Raw genomic sequence first — 23,456 nt, forward strand, 5'->3', positions numbered from 1 at the left:
TGCAAAATATTTTAGTTAATTAAGATTTAATGGAGTTTTGCGCAAAAATTGAAACAAATTCCAGCACAGCAAATAAATAAATATGCTAGCTGTGAGTACTTTTCGCATGATCGAACCTTATGTTTGATTTACGAGTACATTCCAAATTCGACAGCTGTCGAATGCCATATGCCCCAACTCAGCTTGGTTCGAATTCAATCAGCTTCACACACACCACATATTTCATCTGCAGTTCCACCAAAAAACCAAAAAAAAAAAAGAAATAAATAATAATACCCAAAAGCAAATGAAGCCAGAAACTGAATAAACCGAAACAAATCGAGCAGATTGATGATGATGATGATGATGATGGAGGCAGGCAGGCGGCTTCAGCGGAACGGAAATGAAATCAAATCGCACAGGTAATTTGTTGTCACAAAAGGTAGAAGTGTATTAAAGCGGGGAAGAGTTGCTACATAAATGAGTATACATTCGAATCGATGGCTTTCTTCTTGCTTCTCTGTGTGTGTATATGCATTATAAATGTTCGGGATTAGGCTGTGCAAATGGTGTCCTGTAACCTTACACACCACGAGCATGCCTGACACTCGCTGCGGGCTGTTAGTCAACCACAAGTCGAACTGAAAGCCGGCCAAAGACAGTCACAAATGCGGCTGAGTAATGGCAATGTCTATGCGGTTCGGTTTTGCCAAGGCAAAACCACAGCAATTATTGCTTCTTCAATGCCATTGCCAATGTCGATGCGATGCCTGCGGATCCATTTAAATTGCTGGATTCAATAACAAAATGACTTTGGTCGACCGTCTGTGTGTGTATGTATGTGTGTGTGTGTGTGTGTTTGATTAATAACCATGTTAAATGCATTAACAAGAAAAATGATTTGCCAAAGTCACTTCAAGGCGTCCCACACGTGGTATGCGCAACATGTGAAATGTGAAGTTCACTCCATATTGTGTATACGACCCGTTGAGTGTGCTTGGCGGGAGCGCAAAACATCAAAAGCAATTGGTTTCTGCTGCTGCATGTTTTTCGTTTTTTTTCCACAATGTTTTCTCGCAACAACATCATAAATTATGATGATTGATGTTGATTTTAATGGCGTCACATAATCACAATTAGCACAGCGAGTAAAAGTAAAAACATTCTGACTAATTAATGGGGCACTGTTTAATATGAATAGATGCATAATTGAGGTGCATAGCAAGCCAATTTAAATGAATTTAAATGAATGCAGCCCATCATTTATAATTAAAAATAAAACAGTTTTTGTTACCTTATCTCTAATCTGTCAGTTAGTCAGCGGGTGAGTGGGAAAAGTCATAAATTCATTTCACAGCGCACAGCAATTGAATTAAAAGGCATAAATATTGGATTTCTACTGAATTCTTTATGAGACAGCTATGAATTACACGTATTAAATGATTAAGCCAAGCGCAACTGACAGCAGCACAAAAAAAAAAAAAAACGCTTGAAAATGTGTGTAAAGGATTCCTATGTCAGAAGCGTCGTGGCAAAGGGAAAAGTAAATAGCACAAGTCAAAATCTGCGGCCAACACAATAAAAAAAAATACGAGCTACATTTAGCTAGCTGTCTGACTTTATGTCCGTCTGTCTCGTTGTCTTTCTATCCTTCCGTCTGTCTGTCTGTCAGTTTGTCTGTCTTTTTGTTTGTTTCTCTGTCGACTTGTCTGTCTTGCTGTCTGCCAGCTGCATTTGACATTTGACCTTCACATACACACACGCTGTCTACGCGATGCAAGTAAATAGTACAAACAATACGAGCGCTTGTTAAATATTGCATGAATAAAAGAATAAACACGTGCACTGAAGTGTGCTTCGATTACAAGATACCCTGCGCCCGACAAGTTCAGTTGACTGCGGGTTAAGTCAAAGTCAAAGATATACTCAAAAAAAAGTCTCGAGTGTGAAGTTAACACCAGACAATGATGCACTCTTTGCATGTGTGGATTTAATGGACTTATCCACTTAAGAGAGAGAGGAGTTCCAGGGTATAAGCAGCCTGGAACAAACATGAAATGCAATTTATACGCTCGAGTATTTGCTGTGGTGTATACGCGATATTGAAATGCAGAAAAATGAGAGCAAAGCCGTAAGGAGACACAGACGAAACATGTGTGACAGTGCAGTGCAGTGTGTGTGTGTGTGCGCGCGATAAACAGCAACAACAACAACAAAAGCAACTACAATGAAATAGTAATAACAATAATGACAACAGCGCGTGAAGCGACAGGCGAACAGTCAACTCAAGGATGTGACTTTGTGTCGGTGACACGCCATAGAGAATTGAAGCAACTCTGTTGTAGTACAACTATTTGTACATAGCTGTGTGCATAGTATAATAAGATAGTTTCGCAGATAGCTTGGTAAGTGAAAAAGAATTTGCAATACTTTGAAAGTGCAAGCATTAAATACCTTTAATAGTTTGCCCAAAAAACTTGAGTAAATATTTAATTTGTATTTGCAACGTGCTTGCTCGCTCTAAGTGGATTACAGCAGCCTTGCTTTCTGGTTAAGGACGAGCCAGACACACATACACTGCAATGTCCTTCATTTGCATACATTTTAGCTCTCTTGCATATTAATGCAAATTTATTTAGTTGTCGTTCATATTTTTAATTGACTTTGGCATCAAAAGCCAGCTAACAGTCTGACGAACTTGTCCTTGCCGTAGCTAAAACCAGAACCAGATCCAGAGAGTAATAGAAGCAGCAGCAATTCTGACATTGAATTCGCATTAGATGCGCTGCAAAAGTTCATGAGGCCGTTGAGCTGCCAAAGTCCTGGCCTGGGCAAGTTTGTTAGCTTGTTTAGTTAGACGACAGCTTGATATTGAGACTGACATTGACATTGACATTGATGTTCGCAATTGCCCGAACCGCACGCTGAATATTTAATTCGATATGTATTTATTTGTGTGTGGCAACTAAGACAGCTTAACCTTTTCATTGCCCTCACTTTACTTTTTCACTCTTTTAATCAGCAGACAAATGCAATTTTTAACAAGTATCAAGCACAACCTTTTTTTCGCAGCTGGCCAATGTCCTTCTATCTAAGTTCCAGCAACAGGCATTCACTCTTTTCTTTTCTATGTTTTTTTTCTCTCGCTGTCTCGCAAGGCATTATCATTATTTTTATTGCCGCTGCTTGTGGTTAATTAATTGCGGTCACTTTGTTTTCGCGCTGAAATTCCAGCGGGTTGCGACGGCACTTAAACCCCTTTTTGAGCTGTACTTTGAGATTTTCGGGCACAGCGTTCTAGCGCCTTTTGCAATTTGATTTAATTTGCTAGGTCAAGCGAGGGACCTTCATGCCGCATCAATTTCATCTAATTAAATCAAATAAATCAAAATTTTGCAGCCCCCCCAAATAAGTTATTCCCGCTCTTTGAATTTCACGCATTTCCAAATGTGCTCTTACGGCGCGACAACATAAATGCGACACTCTCACGCACTCTGAGAGGAACATTGCGTGTTGTCATGCAGTCGAATGAATGACCAACCACATTGCACATTTGCTCGAGCGTTAATGAGCTACGCTACGCGTTTTTATATTGCCCATATTCAGTTGACTTCCGTTTTATTGCCAGCGTGACTTCGAATATTTTATGTGCGCTTTTGTACACACTCGGCGTATGCGTAATTTGTGCTTCTTATCTCGCTCTCAGTAGTAAACACTGCACTTGCCAAAGGGGGTGTAAACGCTGCGTATGTGTAATATGAAAACATGCAGGCCAACAGCTGATGATAAAATCTCGTATATTCATACATATAAGCTCGCTGTCGTAATTGTGGCTCCTTTGAGTCCCGTAATCAAATAAACTTACAAAATCCATTTTGCAGGTAACCAAAACCAAGCACACAATTCCCACATGTGTTACGGACGCACTCGAAGAGAGAAAACAAACAGAAAATCTTCAAATAAATAATTGATGCAACAATAAGCCACAATATCAGCAAGTAAATTGAGTGTAAAATTCAAGAACGAACAAAAAAAAAGGAAAACATGGCACATGGAACAATAGGAAGTCATTAGCAGTAGTCTCAAATCCCACAAAAAAAATTGACTACCATTGAGCCAATAAATTGAGAGAATGACAAGAACAAAGCTTGCCACACAATTACATTCAGTGAGTGAAAACACTTTGATTTGATTTCAATTAAGATGAAAGCAACGCACAGAGCGACGCACAGAACAACTGACAACTGTTGTGCAGACCGCAACAAACACTTGATCTTTGCGGTTCAAACTCTAGTTGAAAGCCGAGCCCTACTCGATGCTGAGAGTGACTTTTGGTTTGACGCTTGGCTCTCGGGAAGGTTTCTCTGGGCGTAGCATGTTGATTAAATGTCAAATTGCGGGTATCAGCATACGAGTATCTGCGTGTATTGGCCACAGCAAACGAGCACGAGTGCCACATGTGGCAATAGCAATGTGGCACGCCTACGCAGTTACATTCTGCATTTTGCGGGGGGCATTTGAATAATTGAGTTTCAGTTTGAAAACGAACGTTGCCAGGCAGCCACTGAGTTTAAACGTTTTGTTTGTTACAGTCTCTAGCCGAAAATGTTGTTGTCAACACGCAGCAGCAACTCGCCCCCGATGGGCGTAGTTTCATTTCATTTGGATGGCGTGTACGTGCCCCGCATCAGCAAATGTCAATGCCAAGTGGCAAGTGGCAAGTGTCGCAGCTGTTTCGCCAAACATCAATCTGTTCTGTTGGCCCTCGTATTGCTGCCACATTGTAATTTACTTTATGCAATTAAATGTTTAATTTTGTTTCACTTAAAGTCGTGCCTTGATTTCTGTTGCATACTTTTTGAGCGTTACGCATTCGCCATGTAAGCCGCTCGGTCGACTGCTGTCAATTAGGCAAACGGCGTTGACAATGAGTCAGGCAAAAGCTGTAAGCTTGCTGCCTTATCCTGCTTTCCACACTTTGCAGGTTCATTAAAAATCCTGTTAGGCAATAATGGCAATGTTTGCCACAGTCCCTTTTCTCCCCTCTCTCGACTCTTTCCTCTGACAGTTTCTACAATGTTGCTGAATGCTGTGCATATGTGCTAAATTTAATGTGCTTAGTCTAGTTTTAATTACTACTTTTAATGAGCTTGATTCATTTGCCAAGTGAAGCGAAACGAGCTAAGCGGTTACACATTAAGCACATTTTCAGATAAATTCAAGTAAGAATTTAATTTCATTATTACGAACAAAAGACAAATTGCAGTCAAATGTCAAAGGCGAATGTAGATTGATTTTCATGCAGTTAACTTGTTGTTTGCCTCAGTATTTCCTTGGCATAATGTTGACAACGGACTCAGTGCTCAGTGCTGGAATTTAACATTCATCTTATGCTGTTGCCTCTGACCACAACAACTTACACACAGCAGGCGACGGACAGACGATAGACGACAGACGTTTGCATTGACTGCGCTAACAAGCCAAAACAACTGGCAACCAGTTGCAGTCCCCCAATCCCAATCACAATGCCAGTTGTGCTGTTCGTTGAGCTCCCCAGTTGCCTTGGCATTGTTGACAGTGTGCTTCTCATTCATGCCATTCATGAGACTTTGTGTACCCGCTGTGTAGTTGTGCTCGCTGCTCTCTGCTTGCAATTTATTTATGAACTACGCTGCGCTGCGATTTCTCAACTGCAATTTGAGTCTTTTCTTCTCCGGCTGGCCATTTATTTTCGTATGCTACTTAGCAGCTCGCTGTTGGCACTTAATTTGTGTCCCATGCACGTTCCACAAAGTTCCAAATTACAATTCACTTTCGACACTTTGGACAAAAACAAAAACACCAAATACTGCCTTTCGCCATATTTACTGTATTTATCGAACGTTTCAATTTCGATTTGGCTCACATGTGCGTGACAATTTCACGACTTTGTCCTTGCTCGATAAATGTGTGTGTTTGTTTGCAGCTTGTGTGTGATAAATCTTGTTTGATTTTGGCTAATGCACGCATTATTTCCACACATTTTGACCTTTAACGCAATTGGCAAGGCTGATCAGTTACCTATTAGCATGCAAAGGACGATGTTGAACCCACATCCAAATCCAAATCTCCCCCTCAACCCCTGAAACCAGTCGCAAAGGCCCTCGGACGAGCCACAGGCTCGTTCCCTCAATTTCGCGCTAATTAACTATGTGCCAACCATAGCAGGCTATGCCAAATTTTCGCTGGAACTTTGCCAGCTTCGGTTTTGTCTGTGTATGTGTGTGATTTCATGCTTGTTGCCTTTGGCATCGGCAGCCAAAGTTACAATTTATGAGCACATCCTGGTGGCGCGTTAAGCTTGTGTAAGCAACAGCAGCCAGAGGAGAAGAAACATCAACATCAGAGCAGGAGCAGCTGCCGACCCCCTTCGTCTTCGCTCTTGTTGACTATGGGCTGGGGGCGTGGCAAGCAAACACTTGTAACAGTTTGCTTTACATTTTGAGGGCAAACGCCCCCCAAAAATTTGTGCTCTCTGCACTCAGACTGCAGCTCGCCCTGTTGCTGTTGACAGTTTTGAAGCGCCAACTAATTTAGCAGAATTTTCTTTCTCTTGCCATCGTTTTTTTGCTTTTTAAATGTCATTTGGCAAAGTTGAGCAAACTCAACTCATTTAGCAAGTCAAAAAATTCATTTAGCGTAAACATTCTCTATATCACGTTCGCTCTATCTCTCGATTTCTTACTCAGTTGCCAAGCAAGTTTTTGAACAGCGCTTCGATGGCTTTTTATGAACTTTTGTAATGTGTCGATGTCGAAACGGAACGAAACGAAAGATGGAAATAACCCAACAATGAATGCATTCAAATGAAATTTCTTTGCCAATTACTTTTATAGCCACGTTCCGAACTTTCAACCATGAGAAATAGTTGAGCTCTGTCTTTAATCTGTCTATCTCGGTCTGTGTGTGTGTGTATGTAGGATACGGAATTGCAAATGTTGCAAGATCGCATTGCAAATCGAGCGATTCGATTGCTATGTGGGTCATTTGATTTAATAATACTGCTGCAGTCAGCCAGGCAAAGCTCACTACCAGCTACCAAAACTGAGCAGCAGTTAACAAAGAACAAAGATGGGAGGAGGTGGGGGAGGGGCAGCTAAGGCAATGAGATTTCCTGAGAATTCGCCATAAGCTGCACAAAGCACTGAGAGAGATGTGAATGGCTGTGTGTGCAGCTTATGAGCATGCCAGGGATTTGTACCCAAGTACACCAAGTTACTGCTAACTGATGACAATGCCTGACAGAGGCAGCACAGCACACACAAAAAGGATACTTTCAGCTTAAAGCTGCCAGCTTGAAGCAGGTGCAAACTAAGTGCTGCACTCAATGCCGCCTGCTAAAGAGCTACTTACAAATACCAAAAACTCTCCATTCCATTCCCTCTTTAGTACTACGTAAAAACGATTTAAAGACCAAAGAGTTTTCTGCTCAAATTTAGTTTATTTTTACACGCAAGCTTAAGCTGTAACCGGGTAACCTAGTTGTAAGCTGTAACGGGACTATTATAACGGTCAGTTTATCGCATTTGCCGTTGCTCCACGCCAATTCACAATTCACAAAAGCCTCGAAGCACTTTCACTTTGCATGCAGCGCGCGACACATTATTTCCGCCTTATAAACTTTTGCCGCTTGACTTTTCAGCGCCATGTCAAGTAGTGTTTAAGACTCTGTATGTGTGTGTTGGGTGTGTGTGTGTGTGGGCGAACCCAAGCGCTGTTGCGATGCTTATCGCTGGGTAAATTATGGGCCTTCGCTTAAGTAAGGTGTAAGCCCTGCGGGATTTGTGTGAGATGAGTGACTCGCAGTTCGAAGTAAAACAACTTTTTGCGCCTGGCGCCGCATGCAATTTCAACAGCCTAGACCCAATGACTAATTATAATTCTCAATCCTTTTGCACACTCTTCTCTTGCAGCCAATGTTAATTAAAAGCGGCATCCAAAGGCAACGAGCAGCATTTATGCTGCTGCCACATACAACACGTTATACTCGTAAATCAATCAATTGACGCCAACAACATCAACAACAACAACTACAAGAACAGCAGCAAGCGGCAGGCAACAACATGTAGTAAGGCAAACATGTTGCTTGCGCTTTAAGGACCACTTCAATTCAATACCGAGTACAATGTCAATGCCTATTTACATGGCGTATGAAAAATGGCCATTTGTTTCCAATCAAATTGAAGCGAACGCGCACAGAATGGACAACATCAACGGACACAGCGAAAGCTCTGCATCAACAAAGCGCATGGAGATGACTTAAAGCGGCTTAAAAGCGCACACACACAAAAAAACATTGACAAAACGAAACGAAAAATAAAAAAAAGTAAAAATAAATAAAACAAAAGCCACATTGACATAAAATCCAACGGGCAGCCGGTCAACACTGCGTATGCGTGATTAATTGCACTTTAAACACACAAACGAAAAGCGACACTCACAAACAGAAGAAAATTTCAACAACAGCTCCAACATGTTGCCCACAAATGTGATGACGTTCATGAAGAAGGTAAGTGACTTATCAAATGAGGAGAATTCGCAATAAATCTGTGTAAAAATCCTCATTCTACTCCCATTTGTCGCGCCCATTGTCATTGACAGCTGCTACTCGTAATTTATGCCTTATTTTTTCTGTATATCCAATTTAATTTATTTATCGCATTCACATTCGTATTTTCCACTGAATTTTTTTTAATTAATTATTGTGCGCTCTCTCACTGAAAATTTAATGAGCATTTTCTTTTTGTTGCTGTTGCTTAATGAAATGCAACAAAAACAAATGAATTCATTGCGAGAGACACTTTAAGAGCTGCACTGACTGGGTATATCGGTGATATCAACGCTCTAGATGCCAATGCTTTCTTAAGCCTTTTTCAAACAGAGATCAGAGTAAAGACAAACAAGGCTAAAATTGACAGCAGAGCAAGAGGAAGGGATTCTCTCAACCTTGAGTACAAACAAAACTTTTTAATTAAAAAGTCCGTTAAATGCTTTGAACGCTTCACTGATTCTTCTTCCTTTTAATGCTGACCTTTCCCTTGCTCCAGCTCAAAAATTGAAGAATAAATATATATATATTTGGAAAAATGAATAAATACGTGTAAGGGGACAGCAATCAAATCGGTTCAATTGTCCCACAACACCTGCCCGAGGGTGGCAAAAAAAAAAAAGATTGAACATAAGCTCGACTAAGAGAAAAAAGAACACAGACACAGACAGTCGCAGGCCGCAAACCGGTTGCCAAAAGAGAAGGAGACGACAAAGGGAAAGTGTAAATTCCGTTGAAATTCTTATTTAGCCCACACAACACACAAAATACTTGGAAAAGTTTGCCCAAAAAAAAAAAAAAAAAACGGAGTAGTGGAAAGGGGGAATTAAAGTAAAAGTATCAGAAAAATGAGATAAGCAAATGCCAAACGACTGCTCAAGTTGTGTTTGAAGAGTTCTTTCATTCTTTTCTTCGGTTGTTTAGCCAAAACTTTGATTAGACCAAATGAAGCACAAAATCAAAGCACAAGCACCACCACCCACCAAAAACCTAACTCAAGACAATGATGATGTGCTGATGACAGTTCTCGCACTGTGACTGTCACCAAAGTCTTTTGAACAAAAAAGCAACGCAACGAAACCAAGAAACAACAAGCAAGTAAACAACAATCTAAAGGATTGCAGAAACTTTTTCTATTTGTTTTGCCATTTAAATGCCTAACACAATTTTTTGTGTTGTTATGTTATGTTTTCTTTCCTGTGTTGTGTTCTGTGTTGTGCTGGCAATTTGTGCAAAGCAAAAATAAAACAGCTGACTTCAAAGGCAATCAGTCGAGCATGAATGTGTTACCGACAGACAGAATAGAAATGGATTGCGAGAGGGTGCGGAATAAAGAGACTGCAAATTATATGCTGTAATTTTCTTAATAGTTTTCCTGCTCTTTATCAGCACACACTGCAGAGAAACTAAAGAAACCCCAAAACAAGTAAAAAACACGCTGCAGTCGAAAGTGAAGTGGTAAACCGAGTTGTGCAATACCCTAAGAAGGGTTTCAACTATCGTAAAGAGAGGTAGAAGAATTTTAAACTGAATGGAAGAGGTTGCGATGTGCAGAAATTTTACAATTCAAGTGCTGTGCCTAGTACAATTAATCAAAGGCAGGAAAAGACTGCACAAGGATATATTTACTTCTGACATAAGAGCCTTTCCATAAACCATTTCTTCTAAGTACGAGGTATCTAATATACTGCACTGTGCCGCACATTCATTTGCGGTTTTCACATGGTTGAAAGTGCACTCAAAAGCCACATGATGCCTAGTTGCTGTTATATATTTTACCTGCAAAAAACGGCACATAAATCTAACCACATCAGAGCTTTAAGTTTCCCAGTTTGCAATTACAATCTCTGTTCGACAGCAAGTGCATTACGTATTCGCTGTAATATTTTGGGCAACAGTTTCCCCGTTTTTCCTTTATTGATTTTCATATGCATTTACAGCTGCAATTCAGTCATAACGCTAAAAGCTGCTGATGCTGTGGCTTCGCTGGCCCTTTGTGCTGTTGCCTCCTTATTACGTATTGACTTGCATTTTATGTAGCATACTTTACGGCCGTAAAGGGCGCACATATGGCACAGCTGGCAGCTGGCATGAATGTGGATTATTGTGATGGTGTTTGGGACACATCATTGCTGGCAGCACTTAAATGCCCGTAGAACGAGCCGTAATTTTCGGCACTAAACACGTAACTATTTCTTTTGGCTGATGTTTTGGGAGGAACGACGACGACACTAAAGCCTGACTGCCAAAAAGAGCAAAAAATCATAATAAATGACAGAATTAACACGGCAATAATTGCTTGTGAGAGGCGAGACACGAAGCAGGCGAAGACATAGACATAAGCGAGTAGTTTACGGAAGGCAATGCTGTGAAATAATGGCGCCGAAAAGCAGAGCAAGTACATAAATTAAGGGACACAGACACAAAAGATATACGACGGCGAGGGATGAGTAGTGTACACTAATATCTCGATGAGCAAAGGAAGGGGGAAGGAGGTTGCTGCATACATAAATCCGCCACATGGATATTACCTTGAGGCCGACTTCAAATGACATCATCAAAAATGTAGCGCAAGCTGAGCACAAAGCGGCCATAATCTGACACTAGACAGCGCTTAGTTGAGGCTGAGACAGAGGCTGACTTTCGTGCCCCGCTCCACTTCCCCTCTCACTATCATCCCAAAGGTAGAGCGCACAACAAAACGTTGCAGCCGAAAGCACTTAGCGTAATTTGCGCTATCTTTTTGAGTGAGACAGAGAGAGAACGAAAGAGTGCTGCTGTGTGCGAGAAGCGGCTGTTTGTTCCGGTTTCGTCGCCGCCATCGCTTTGGCAAATAGAAAATTTCCACTTCATAAAATGCTGACAACGCACAGCACTTATGTTTCCAGAGGCTCGCTCGGCCTCCTCAACAGTATCTAACACTCTCTCGCATTTTCTTTTTCTTTATCTCTCGCTCTCTCTCTCACCCTCCTCTATGCCTGTGCATTAAAAAGAATGACGGCAATTTTTTCGTGGTAGAGAACTTGGCGCTCTTTTTGTAGTTTAAACAAAAATTGCTTGCCGCATTTTACGATTTCCCTGGTAATTTGTTGCGCCTGAGCCACAGCCGGTCCAAGAACAAGAACAACAACAAAAGTAACTCGAATAAAACGCAACGCGTTATTTTCACCTGCCTGCGTTCTTGTTTTTTCTTCGTTTTTTTTTTTTGGGAGGACTCGACAATGACGTGGCTCAAAATGAGGCCAATATAAATGTTGCGGCGCGATGCGGAAAAGTGAAAAGCAAAATTCAAATAAAATTAACAAATCGCATAAAGCACAGTATGTCGAATATGGGTAAGCAGTTTTTCTTTATTTTTTGTTCAGGGCAACAGCTGAGCTCGTAAAGCCATTCAGGAATTCAATTTGCAGTCAGGCAAAAAGATAAAGTAAAGAGAAAAGAGAAAAGAGGGAAGAGAAAATTGCTGAGATCGCAGTTTGAAATGAAAATTCAATATTCTCTGCTCGTAACTATAAATATTTTGTAGCTGCCGCAAATGAGAATTCCAGTTCAATATTCTGTTAATATTTATGCCCTTAAATCTCTTATCTTACACGCGTTTTCCTTTCGCTTTCGCTTTGGCTTTTCGCAGATGGTGGCCACCGATGAGCAGACCAACGAGAGGCAACAGCATGCAACAGATTCGGGCGGCGGTGCCTCAAACACAGGCGCCTTGAACAAAATGAAGGCAACGCTCTCCTCATCGCTGCTAACCGTCACAGACAAAGGTAAGTGGATGTGTGTAGATATCTTAGGGATTGGGTTTGGGTTGTGCCTGGAGTTGAATTCAGTTGCGGATGCGGTTGGATTGGTGTTTGAGTTTTCAGATCCTTGGCCGTTAAGTGCATGCGAATTTATGGCATGAATTTTTATACAAGTGCTCATAAAGCTGCTCTGCTCAGCTCTGGGAAAGTTTGCGCCAAAACTTTTCCCTTGCAATGCCAAAGCCAGCTGACGTTCGCTGAAAAATATTACGTATACGCAACGGTAACACAAACAAAAGACCAAAGCTAAGTAAGCGCTCAAAGTGCACGCAACTTATAACAATGCACGGAAACAGAGCAGAGATGTGCTAAGCCAACGTGTCCCCAGCCGCCCCTTGCGTTCCCCTCTTGCCGATGTCCTCTTCAGCAGCCCCATTGAGCTTACGGCGCTTTAACCTTGCACAAAGCATCAAACGGTGCGTATACGCAATATTTTTCCTGCTTTATGCTCCAGCTGAGCAAATTGAATTATGCACGACAACGACAACGGCAACGTAAGGCAAGGGTCGACCAAGTGGAGAGGGAATTGACTGAGGAGTGGAGAGGGGAAGACAGAGCTGGCCAATGCATTACCGAGCCATTGCCAGGCATTGGCATTATCATTGTCATTGTTATGGTGCCATAAATGTGACCGAGAGTTGTAGATTTTTACTAGTGTCCACAGCACAAATCCAATGTCAATAAACGACGCACAGAAGCAACAGACTGCACACACATACACACACACTCAGGGGGAGAAAGCCACCCACACACACAATATGAGAGTGTGTTGACTTTTGTGTTGTGTTTTTATTGCATTTTAGTTGGCAGCGAGCAGAGCTTTTGCTCACTGCTGGGACTCGCACTCTCGCTGTGATTTTATTGCGGCCATAGCAGATTTATTAGAATTAAATGAAATGATATTTTATGTTGTTGATTCTAACGAACTCAGAGAAGCGTCGACAGTCGACAGTCCCAGACACAGACACAGATACCACATAACCCGTCAAGTGCCAATATTTTGGCACTTTTATTCGCACACTCTCTGGCATTTATGGAGTCGAATTGTCGAATTGGATTAAATTTGAAAACATTCAACAGGCAACACGCTGAACATGTGTGCGTTGCATTTTAAATTAAATTAAATGAAAATTTAAAGCTGCAGTTCATTTAAATTTTATAAAAACTATTCAACATTCATAAAGTGCAGTCAAAGTAGATGTACATTCACTTGTACTATATGCTCGCCTTTTGTTCCGCTCAGTTGCCAATGGCGAAATGCGAAAGCGGTACGTGCAACTGTGCGTATGCGCAACGCGCCGCACAAAGAACGCTTTGTGCTTGCCTCTCGACTGTAACTAACGCGGAACGACCTTTTCGGATCGCGACTTTACCTTTGCCATCAGCTGCAGCTGTAAAAACAGAAGCAAACCAAAAGGCAGTGAAAATAATACAAAAAGAAAGAAAGTAATGTAATAATACAATGGCAAACATCAAGCGGCTTATGAGGATAGGAAAGCAGCTGCTTTCGACATTGTCCTTGTTGCCTTTGGCATTCATTTTCTTAGCGTTAATTGCCTCATTTGAGTTGAGCATGGGCCACGCCCACTTGTCGTTTGCATGAGCTTGTCAAATGTTTCCTCCGCCCACCCCGAAAAACGACAAACGATGTCAGCAATTTCCGTTTTGACTATCGCTAATCGCGCCCATTTATTTTATTTATCGCATTTGTCGCCTGCGCCCGTCACGTTAGCAATTTGCGAATGAATTAATTATGAAATCAGGTCACAGTTTTGCAAAGCAACAAGTTAATTATTGAATCGATTGCCCAATGAGCGAGGGAGAGATGGACAGTGATGCGACCCAAGGGGACGCTTGAATGCATTTGCGGACGAAACGATTTATTCATGTTGCACCTGTTCTTGTTGCAGTTAATAAAATGTCGCCACGCCCCTCGCTGGTGCCCACGGATGCGGACACAAGCGGCAGCTATGGCTCACCCAGCTATCAACAGCAGCAGCAGCAACAGCAACAGCAGCAGCAGGAGTCCAGCAGCAACAACAATAATAACAATACAGCAGGTGGTGGGGCAGGAGCTGCGGCAAAGCAAGAGCCAGGACGGAGGGCGGGCGCTTGCCGGGTGTGCCTGAAGTCCTTCAAGCCGGACGACTACCACAAGACGTGCTTCGAGTGCCAGCAGCGAGTGTGCGAGGATTGCGCCAGCTACAGCAAACTGGATGAGCACGAGGATGCGGTAAGTCGACTAAGAACGAACTTGTGTGTGGTTATTATTATTGCACAAACTGCAATGCCATATTTTCCATGCCACTAGGCAATGTCCATTTCTTCGTGGGCAAGGCTAAAATAAACACATTATCCTGCGGCGTTTAATTAATACAAGCACAAAGGCGAAACACACAAAAGTATGTAAGAAAGCTACGGTCGAGTGTGTTTGACCGTGAAATACCCGCTAAACATTTTAACTAAAAATAAAACAGTTGAGTTTATTTATTAAATTTACGAAATTAATTTACCAAAAAACTACTTAAATATACCAAAGACTATATTTGGTATATCAATGAAAGCAATGCAGTGCGGTGTTACTCTTAAAATATACGATATTTCTATGCCGAAAAAAAACTAAAGTGTATTAACGGAAATTTAAACATTCAACATATACCAAAGAGAATCAAATATACTGAATTTGTAGGCAGTCCAATTAATACCAATTAATTGTGTGAAAATACATTTGCCATTCTTTTTTATTTCAATTTAAGTGAGTGTGGCAAAAATCGAAATCAATTTGACTTGCCGGGAAAAATAACAAGAGTTATCAAAAAAAGTAATAGTAGAAAATATTTCATTTATGGCTTTGAAGATGGCTGCATCTGCCTGTTACATACATTTCCTGTTGGCAAAATGTTATAATACCCTTCTACCCTATAGTTAGCGGATATACGAAGTTTCTTAGCTATGACAATGATTGCGTAAGCAACGAAAAGGCAATGGAGGGGACGACAGGGACAGTGGCATATATTAACCGCTGCCTGCACACAAATTAGATTACATTCAGGTGGCGCCAAGCACCTGAGCCAGATAAAGACCAGATTAACGAGATTAAATGACAGCTACAACAACAGGAACAACAATAAAGAAAGGGGGCAAGCAACACCCTCTTCAGTTGTAGTTGCAATTGACCTGCAGCACCCATTAGAATTTCTGCTATCTGCGATGCCAGCACACATGTATCAATGGAGCAGATAATGGCCATTGACAACAACAACAACAACAACAAGAACAATAACAAACTAACGATATGTGCGATACTCCACAACAATGTGGACAACACAAAACACCACACATTGTCTTCAAGTTGTGCTGGCGATTTGGTGGTTGGCTCAAGCTCAAGAGCGCTGAAGTGCCTCGGCAACGCCTTGCGCATAAAATTTAACGTTTGTCCGTCAACTTTGGCCACTTTGGTTAATTGAAATTGATGTTTTGTGGGCGTCTCACACACACCCATACACTTATATGGTATACACACATGTGTGTGTGTAACCACATGAGCGTAATTATGGGCAATATTTGGACATGAGCGTGCATGTTGCTGGCAGTTGGCAGCAGAATCTAACCACAACCTGGCCCAAGCCGCTGTCAACACAGCCAACGTTTTGAGGTTTTCGGCCATGGTCAAAATGATATAGATATATTGTAATTGCAAGCAACAGAAACCACGGCATAGTTTTGCATGCAAATGTGATTTCGAATATATATTCAATGATTGCATTCGCTTAAAGCGCAAAATTGAAATTTTACTACACACTCTCACTCAATCTTGCAGGCTTCCTGTCTTGCACATTCATCAAAATCGATTTCCTGGTTATGCATTTCAAATCATCACAAATCGACTTGCAAGGATCTCTCTCATTCAATTGAAATAGTCTGGCAGCCTGCCAACTTTATAGTATTTTTTTTACTGCCGCTCTTCAACTGTAATTATAACTCACGGAAGGAGAGATGGAGAGTGTAGCGGATGAAAAACAAAAGCAATAAACCGAAAGTGCGGAGCGACAGCAACAACCATGATTATAGACACACTCTGTAACTGGCTGCAACTGGCTGCAACTGGCTGCAACTTAATTAAAATGGCGCAACTTCCGGTACAGTAGCCACGCACTAACACACACACACACACACACACACACACACACATATATACAACTTGTCGCTGCGGGTGAAATGAATCCACGAAAAGGTGGAAATATAGCGGGTACCGAGCATTGTTCGAGCTTAGCTGTTGGCTGTGGTTGCGCATGTTGCAGTCATGCTGCGAAGCGCTGGCTGCCATCTCCCTCTCTCCTTCTCTTTCCTTTTTTTGATCTCTCTTTCGCTTTTCGCTGTAGTCCTTTTCCACGTGCGCAGAGAAATAGATTTTTTTGTGCAAGGTGAAAACTGCCGCAACTTTTGTTCAGAAAGTAATTAATATTTATTTTCACCCGTCTCAACAACAACTAAAAGAACAACCATAATATAAAAATAAGAACAACAACAGCAATTACAACAGCAACTGCGAGAGTTGAACAGAACTTTAACTAGCTAATAAATATTGCGCTGCTGCTGTTTGCGAAGCCACAAATAGCATTTTGCGCTTAGCTAGTAATTTTAATTAACACCACACGTTGCGTATACTTGATGCTAAGGCTCGCATTGATTTTCCCATACTTTGTTTTCCTTTTAGAACATGTGGCGCTGCAGCGTCTGTCGCCGCAAAATGGCCTCACGCGTCTGCATTCCACAGGATTCGACAGACTCCACGCTGGACGTGCCCGTGCTGGAGGCGCTGCAGCGTCGTCACTCGGATGCCAAGCTCGGCAGTAGTACACAAACCCTGGCGCCCAGCAATGGCGCCGCTCTGGCGCCACCACGCAGTCCCGAGCTGCGTCGCCATTCGGACGTTTCACCTGCATCGCTCAAGGAGCTCGAACGTGTAAGTGGCAGAGCTCCGTTTGCCAATTTTTCTTCGGCATTGTTTTACACATTGTTTTCTTGGTGTAATTTCAGCAGCTGAAAGGAGGTCGCAGCATGGCGCCCAGTCGCTCCAACAGTCCACCGCGTGGCAGCGAACTGGAGCCCGCATTCGGTGCGCCGCTCTCCCGCATGCAATCGCGCCGTGGCTCACGTGTCTCACGGCAGCACAGCTACGACGATGACATGAAGACTGGTGGCGTCGGTGGGAGTATGGGCGGCGGTGGTCCGGCCTTGGGCATGGCTGCCGATGGCTCGGGTCTGGGCATACCCGCCATGCCACGCAGGTGAGTGCAAGTTAACAATGCGGCACATAAATTGGCATGCCAGCTTCTCTTCTTTTGATTTGCAGAAAATCGGCCTATGATGTTTTTGCGCCTGGTCTGATGCAAGGTGCGGCCGCCGCAGCCGCCGCACAGCAACTGCAACGTTCGCCAGGCGAAGGAGGTGGCGGGGGCGCTGGCATCATGCCACCTGTGCAGCTGCCAGGTTCGCGAAGACCCTCGTTCCGAGTGCCGCATGCCTCTGAGGAGCTGCAGAACGACGAGTCACCCGGCTCGCCAGACAAAGGCAGCCCTGTGCTCACCGTGGACGATGATCGACGCATGCGGCGACGTGGCTCACAGCTGTAAGTTCACAGCATGTGAAACACCTCTATATCATATTAACACTCCCTCAACTTTGGTTCATTTGTAGGCCGGATATTGCGGCATTGCAGAATCGTGGCGCGTTGCCAACGGGACTCGCGGCCTCGATACCGCCGCCAATGGCCGCGTTTACGGGTCCCAATCTAGAAGATTTGGAAGCGCCACGACGACAAACGTCCATGGATGGCGAAGCCATACGCATTGTAATACACGACGTGGATTCGGGGCCGATTTGTGCATCAAAGCGACGCATTATTCTGCGACGGGATCCCACGGACAAGGCACACCGCAGTAAGTGGGCTTAGGCACACAAACGGGACTTACCTTAATGTGTGGCCACTACGATTATGTGTGTGTGTGTGTGTGTGTGTGTGTGTGTGTGTGTGAGTGTGGACACAGCAAATTTTCCATTTGATGAAAGCTTAGTGTAGGTCGCCCTTCTAGCCGCACCGGAAATGGCCAAGTAAATAAGACTCATTACAACGTTTGGTTATGCTAATTCGACAGTCCGTCAGTCAGTCAGTCAGTCCGTCCTTCCGTCGAACGAGCAAACAAGCTAGCAAAGAGCGAGAGCGAGAGAGCGAAAGAACTCCGGCATACCGCCAACATTTCCTGTTGTGTGTGTGGGTCGACCGCTGCTCTCCTTAATTCTCCGAACAAAGTGCACCCCAGCAAAGACTATAGGTCTGAGGATGCGAGGCGAACGGCAAACCGTTGGGGATAATGTGGTCGGACGGAACCCCGTGGGTCCTAATGAAACCCAAAGCGGAAGCAAAACTGGTAGCAGATTAAGCAACTGAGAGGATTTCATCGGCATATACAGACCCGCCACAATGAAGAAACTACTATGTTATACAGCTTACCTCTGCCGACACAATTTGTATGTGTGTTACACACACACACACACACACGAGCGAAGAATAACATTTATTTGCTAGTGTTGTGGTTACTCAGTGCCATATTATATACGACACTGCATGTAAATGAGTTGCTTCAAATGTGTGTGTGTGAGGATTTTAATTATATGCATTTTTTGCTGCATACTTCAGTGGGCAGCTTCTACCGCGACGTCGACGTCGAAGCTCGTCCAACGATGCGCATAAAATGACCGTGCAAATGAATTTTTAATTATCAGCACAGCTGAAAAATCAATAGCAAAAAACGTGCCTGGGTATTAGAATTCAAAGAAATTGCATAAAATGGGAATTAGACGAGCTGTGAACGAACGAATTGAAAGCGGAAATTAAATAATTCCGTGGCGAAGTGGAACTACTCTTGCAAACGGTTTTACAATATTTACGACTATTCTTAAATATATATATATTTAGCAAAAATAGTATGACTATATATTAATTACAAACTAACTACAAACTAATTTAAAGAATTGAAATTGAAAATTAAATAATTCTGCCGCGAAGTTGAACTTCTTTTACGAACTACTTTTACAAACTACTTTTAGGATTTTTCTTAAATATTGAAACATTGAATAATAATGGTTTAAATATATTTCCAGAAAATGTGAAAGAAAAGCGAATATACTCTCAGAATTCAAAGAATTTGCATAAAACGATAATTAAAAGAACTGCGAACGAAGGAATTGAAAGTGAAAATTAAACAATTCTGGGGCGAAATTAAACTAGTTCCAAGATTTTTCAATGAGCAAATACTTTTGCAGATATAGACCTTAATAACAGCCATTTATATCGCATTTCGATTTCCACTTGGTAAATTCAAAATCTATAAAAGTTTTGCTTGCTCTTATTAGCCGCATCTTTTTAGGTAGACTGAAGTAATATTAGGTTATTGAGCACAAAACCTTAATGACCTCTTAAAAAAGACAAGACAGAACTAAGGTCGTAAAGAATCCAGAACTTTTGAATTGAACTCTTAAGCGTTTTATGCACTCAGTGTCTGACTCAATAAATTCATATGCCAATCCTACTCTCAATTCCCAAAGGCTTCTAATTGTCGTGTTTTTTAGATGTTGTCACACACACACAGCTGCACACCAAAAATCACATGACATAAAAGACGACCAGTTCAGTTCTATTTCCAATCTCGCACTCCTCTCTTTTGCTTCATCTTTTGTGAATGCCCAGGGGCAGCAACACACACACACAACGCAGAGAGGGAATTGCTGGCACACAGTTTTGCCCGCTGGTCAATTGGTAAATGGCAAAATAAAATTTAACAAAAAAAAAACTGACAAAAAAAAGCTGCTGCAGCTAAGGACTTGTAAATGCGAAAAGTTGTAGCTCTTGTGAGGAAGGTCACAGCAACAACAAAACTGAGAGTTGAGTGCAAAGTTTATGCAAATATGAGAACGCAAATTGAAAATCGATTTGCCAGTTAGTTTTGCGTAATTGAAACTCAAATCGCTTTCTACACAATTTCGCAAAAAAGTAAGTTTTCTCTCACTCACTCTCTGAGGAAAAGCGCTTTATGCACACTAACTGAGTGATTTGTTGACTAAATGTCAATCAAGAAGCAGCCCCAAAAATTGTGAAAAGCTTTTCCGTTAGTGTGAGCTGGCAACTTGCTTGCGCTTAACTTTAAACTTAATTTTGAGAAATCTTCTGCAAGAAATCGGAATACCAAAAGTTGATCCTGTGTGCAATTATTGGCGCTTTCGCGTGTCGGAACTGCTTAAATTAGTCAGCTGAAAAGTATGCTACACCTAATTGGCTTAAAATGTCAGCCTCCTTCTGCCTGTCTGGCAGCTGCTTCTGACGGCACGAACGCACATAATTTCAATCAAAATAACTAGCCAATGGTAGCCTCCACCTGCTCTACGTGCGTCTTATAGCCTTACTTACTCCGCATATATAGTAAAATTTCAATTTGCATATCATAAAAAATATGTCAATACCCAACAAATAACGCATAAGCGCAGCTGCAATGAAAAAAAAGAATGCTAGAGTGGGCTAAAGTCTCGTATCAGAAGTTAAGCATGCTCACCTGGTTGCCGCTGTGGCTGTGGCTGTTGCTGCTGCTTGCTTCATATCTCTGCTGTTGCCTCAATGCGTCTTGCTTGAGACTTGCCACCCGCCTTGTTCCTCTCTCCGTCATGTGCCTGCTTGCCTTCTGCCTGTCAACTGCGTGGCATATTTGATATGCAACGAAGCAAGTGGAATTTTAATGTGCTAAACCATTTTCTTGGCTTGCTGGTGCTGCTGGCATTTGTTATACGAGCTGCGTGGCCATATCCTTGTATCCTTGTTGCCGCTGAGCTGTGTTCTGTTGTGTTGCGTTGTGTCCTTACCTTGGCGTAGATATATCCTTAGCTATGCGGCTTAACCGCAAGCACACGCATGACGAGCATCGTGGCTGCTGCTGCTCTGCCACCTGGCTGCTCTGCTGCAATTTGCCTTGAAATATTGACTTGCACGCTATGCGGGGCAAAGCACTTGTAATTGTTTGAATGTGTGCGCTCGTATAATTTAAAAGCAACTATGTACATTCATTTGAAGTTGCAGTGCAATTAGCAGCTGCTTTTCAGCTAATGGAAGCGTTTAATTAAGCTGAAATGCACATCGCAATGCAATTGGCAATCGATCGACAAATGTAATTGAATGGTCGAATACGCTTTCAATTATGCAGCTACTTAAGTATTGTTATATGTACAACGCAAAACAGTAAACGACGCTGTTGTGTTCCCATTTCCCCATTTACATTTCCTGTGCTCAGCTTAATGCCAAAGGCAAAAGTGCGGCCCAAATGGCGTCTTAACATGCCTAATGAAATTTTATGCATCCTCATGAGCTACACACACACACATAGTATACACACATTTATTGCTGCAAATCACGGCACATCTACAACTACACACAGAGTGTTAACTGTGAACGTTGCTTTGCGTGTGATTGGATCGTTTTGGCTCTGGGCAACAGGTAGCCAGCTAGCTCGACTCGCATTCATAGTTTTAGTGCTCTTAAGTACATTACTTACCCACTTTCTTTTAGCCAACCAGCCAGCCAGTCACTCGTCCTTCTTCCTTCGTTCTTCGACTTGTCGCTCATCTGTTGACATAAGCGAGCAATTGCCTTGGCACAAGAGAATGAGAGCTAGAGCAGGTGTCGCCAAGCAGCACTTCGATGCACACGTGTGCGTCTGGTTTGTTTATTAGTTTTGCCTTAAACTTGATGATAACCTCAACTAGAGCAAGCTCTGCTTCTACTCAGTATTCTACTACGCTGCTAGTTTAATTAAGAATCAATTTTTATTGCTGCCGATAACAAGCACTAAAACTTAACTTAGTCACACACACACACCCACACAGACACTGCATCGATTAAGTCATTCGCCGTTCTCTCAACTAGCTAAAAGTTTGCACAGTTAATGACATTACACTCGCAGGATGCAGAGCAGTTCTAGGACACAAGTTGAAAAGTTTTCAACATAGCAGAGGAAAGGAACTTTAACATGCAGCCACATAGATCACTTTAAAAGCATTCACAAAACGAGTGGGTCGACCTGCCCAATAAAAAGTTGCCAAATGCTGGGCATAAACAAGCCCTTTCACTGCCCAGTGTTTGGCTTATTAAAATCCTAATGATACCCATATAAAAAAACGTAAAAAGAACAACAAATTGTATCATAAAAAAGCAACGTGGATGAATGACAAATACACACGAACACAACCGAGCAAGGACATTGAACAATGAGACAAAGGCTACAAAAATAGCCACAGCGCAAAGTAAAGCCTCCAAACCCAGATCACCTCACCTCGACGTCGTCGTCGTAGTTGAGCTCAGTCAGTCCTTGGACCCGTTCAGGGTCGGCTCATGATTTTAATGTGGCAACTTTTATGACCAGACGAAGAGCAGAACGAATCGAAAATTCACTCAGCGGACACATTTCGTGCATGTTAAAATGGGATAACTAGAAGTGCGCGTTACTCCGACTAGCAGATACCCTATTCGAATTCCAAATCAATGGCACTTCTCGTCGCTTCTCATAAATCAGTTTTAATGATTTCTCACTGTTCGTGACTTGCGAAATTGCTGCGTCATCTTGGCCAAATTTGCTATCTTGAATAATCTGCGCTTTTTACATCCTTTTCTGGCATTCGCTTTTGTGCTGTCAGATCAGAGCAGAGCAATAGCAAACTGAGGGAGTAGAGAGCACGCTGACAGCAAAGGATTTGTGTTTTATTTATTTGGTTTTTATTGCCGTCTTTAGCGCAAAGGAAAAAAAATGAGAAGAGAAGACAAGACGAAAACTTTTGATTAAAACACTCAAGAGAGAATGTCGCGTTATCCTAATTGGGTATCAATGTGCCTAAATCAACAGCCACGTCGTCGGATGCGCAACATTTTATTGCACACTTCTGGAAAGCGCTTCCTTTTTCGGGGCGCAAAACTTTCGCCAACGGAAGCCACCTGCCTTGCTTTTTCATTGCCCTGAATTATTCTGCTGGAAATCAACGCAGAACGC

General features: G+C 42.3%; 1 protein-coding gene across 4 annotated transcripts in view; it reads left to right on the forward strand.

The window, feature by feature from the left end:
* Positions 1-23,456, forward strand: part of LOC117572605 (regulating synaptic membrane exocytosis protein 1) — a 63,065-nt gene that overhangs the window by 15,541 nt on the left and 24,068 nt on the right. For 2 of the 4 annotated variants that reach the window (XR_004572530.2, XM_034255542.2), the window contains exons 2-8: positions 7,932-8,527; positions 12,198-12,333; positions 14,280-14,602; positions 17,087-17,335; positions 17,410-17,660; positions 17,726-18,001; positions 18,070-18,311. Coding sequence is in view for 3 of the 4 variants with exons in the window: in XM_034255542.2 (XP_034111433.1) it covers positions 8,492-8,527; positions 12,198-12,333; positions 14,280-14,602; positions 17,087-17,335; positions 17,410-17,660; positions 17,726-18,001; positions 18,070-18,311 (1,513 nt within the window). In the remaining variant the exon portion in view is untranslated. The remainder of the gene's footprint in view (positions 1-7,931; positions 8,528-12,197; positions 12,334-14,279; positions 14,603-17,086; positions 17,336-17,409; positions 17,661-17,725; positions 18,002-18,069; positions 18,312-23,456) is intronic. The other 2 variants (XM_034255543.2, XM_052004006.1) reach the window with 2 other exon arrangements.

The sequence above is a fragment of the Drosophila albomicans genome, chromosome 3 (assembly GCF_009650485.2).
Source record: "Drosophila albomicans strain 15112-1751.03 chromosome 3, ASM965048v2, whole genome shotgun sequence".
Taxonomy (NCBI): Eukaryota; Metazoa; Arthropoda; class Insecta; order Diptera; family Drosophilidae; genus Drosophila; species Drosophila albomicans.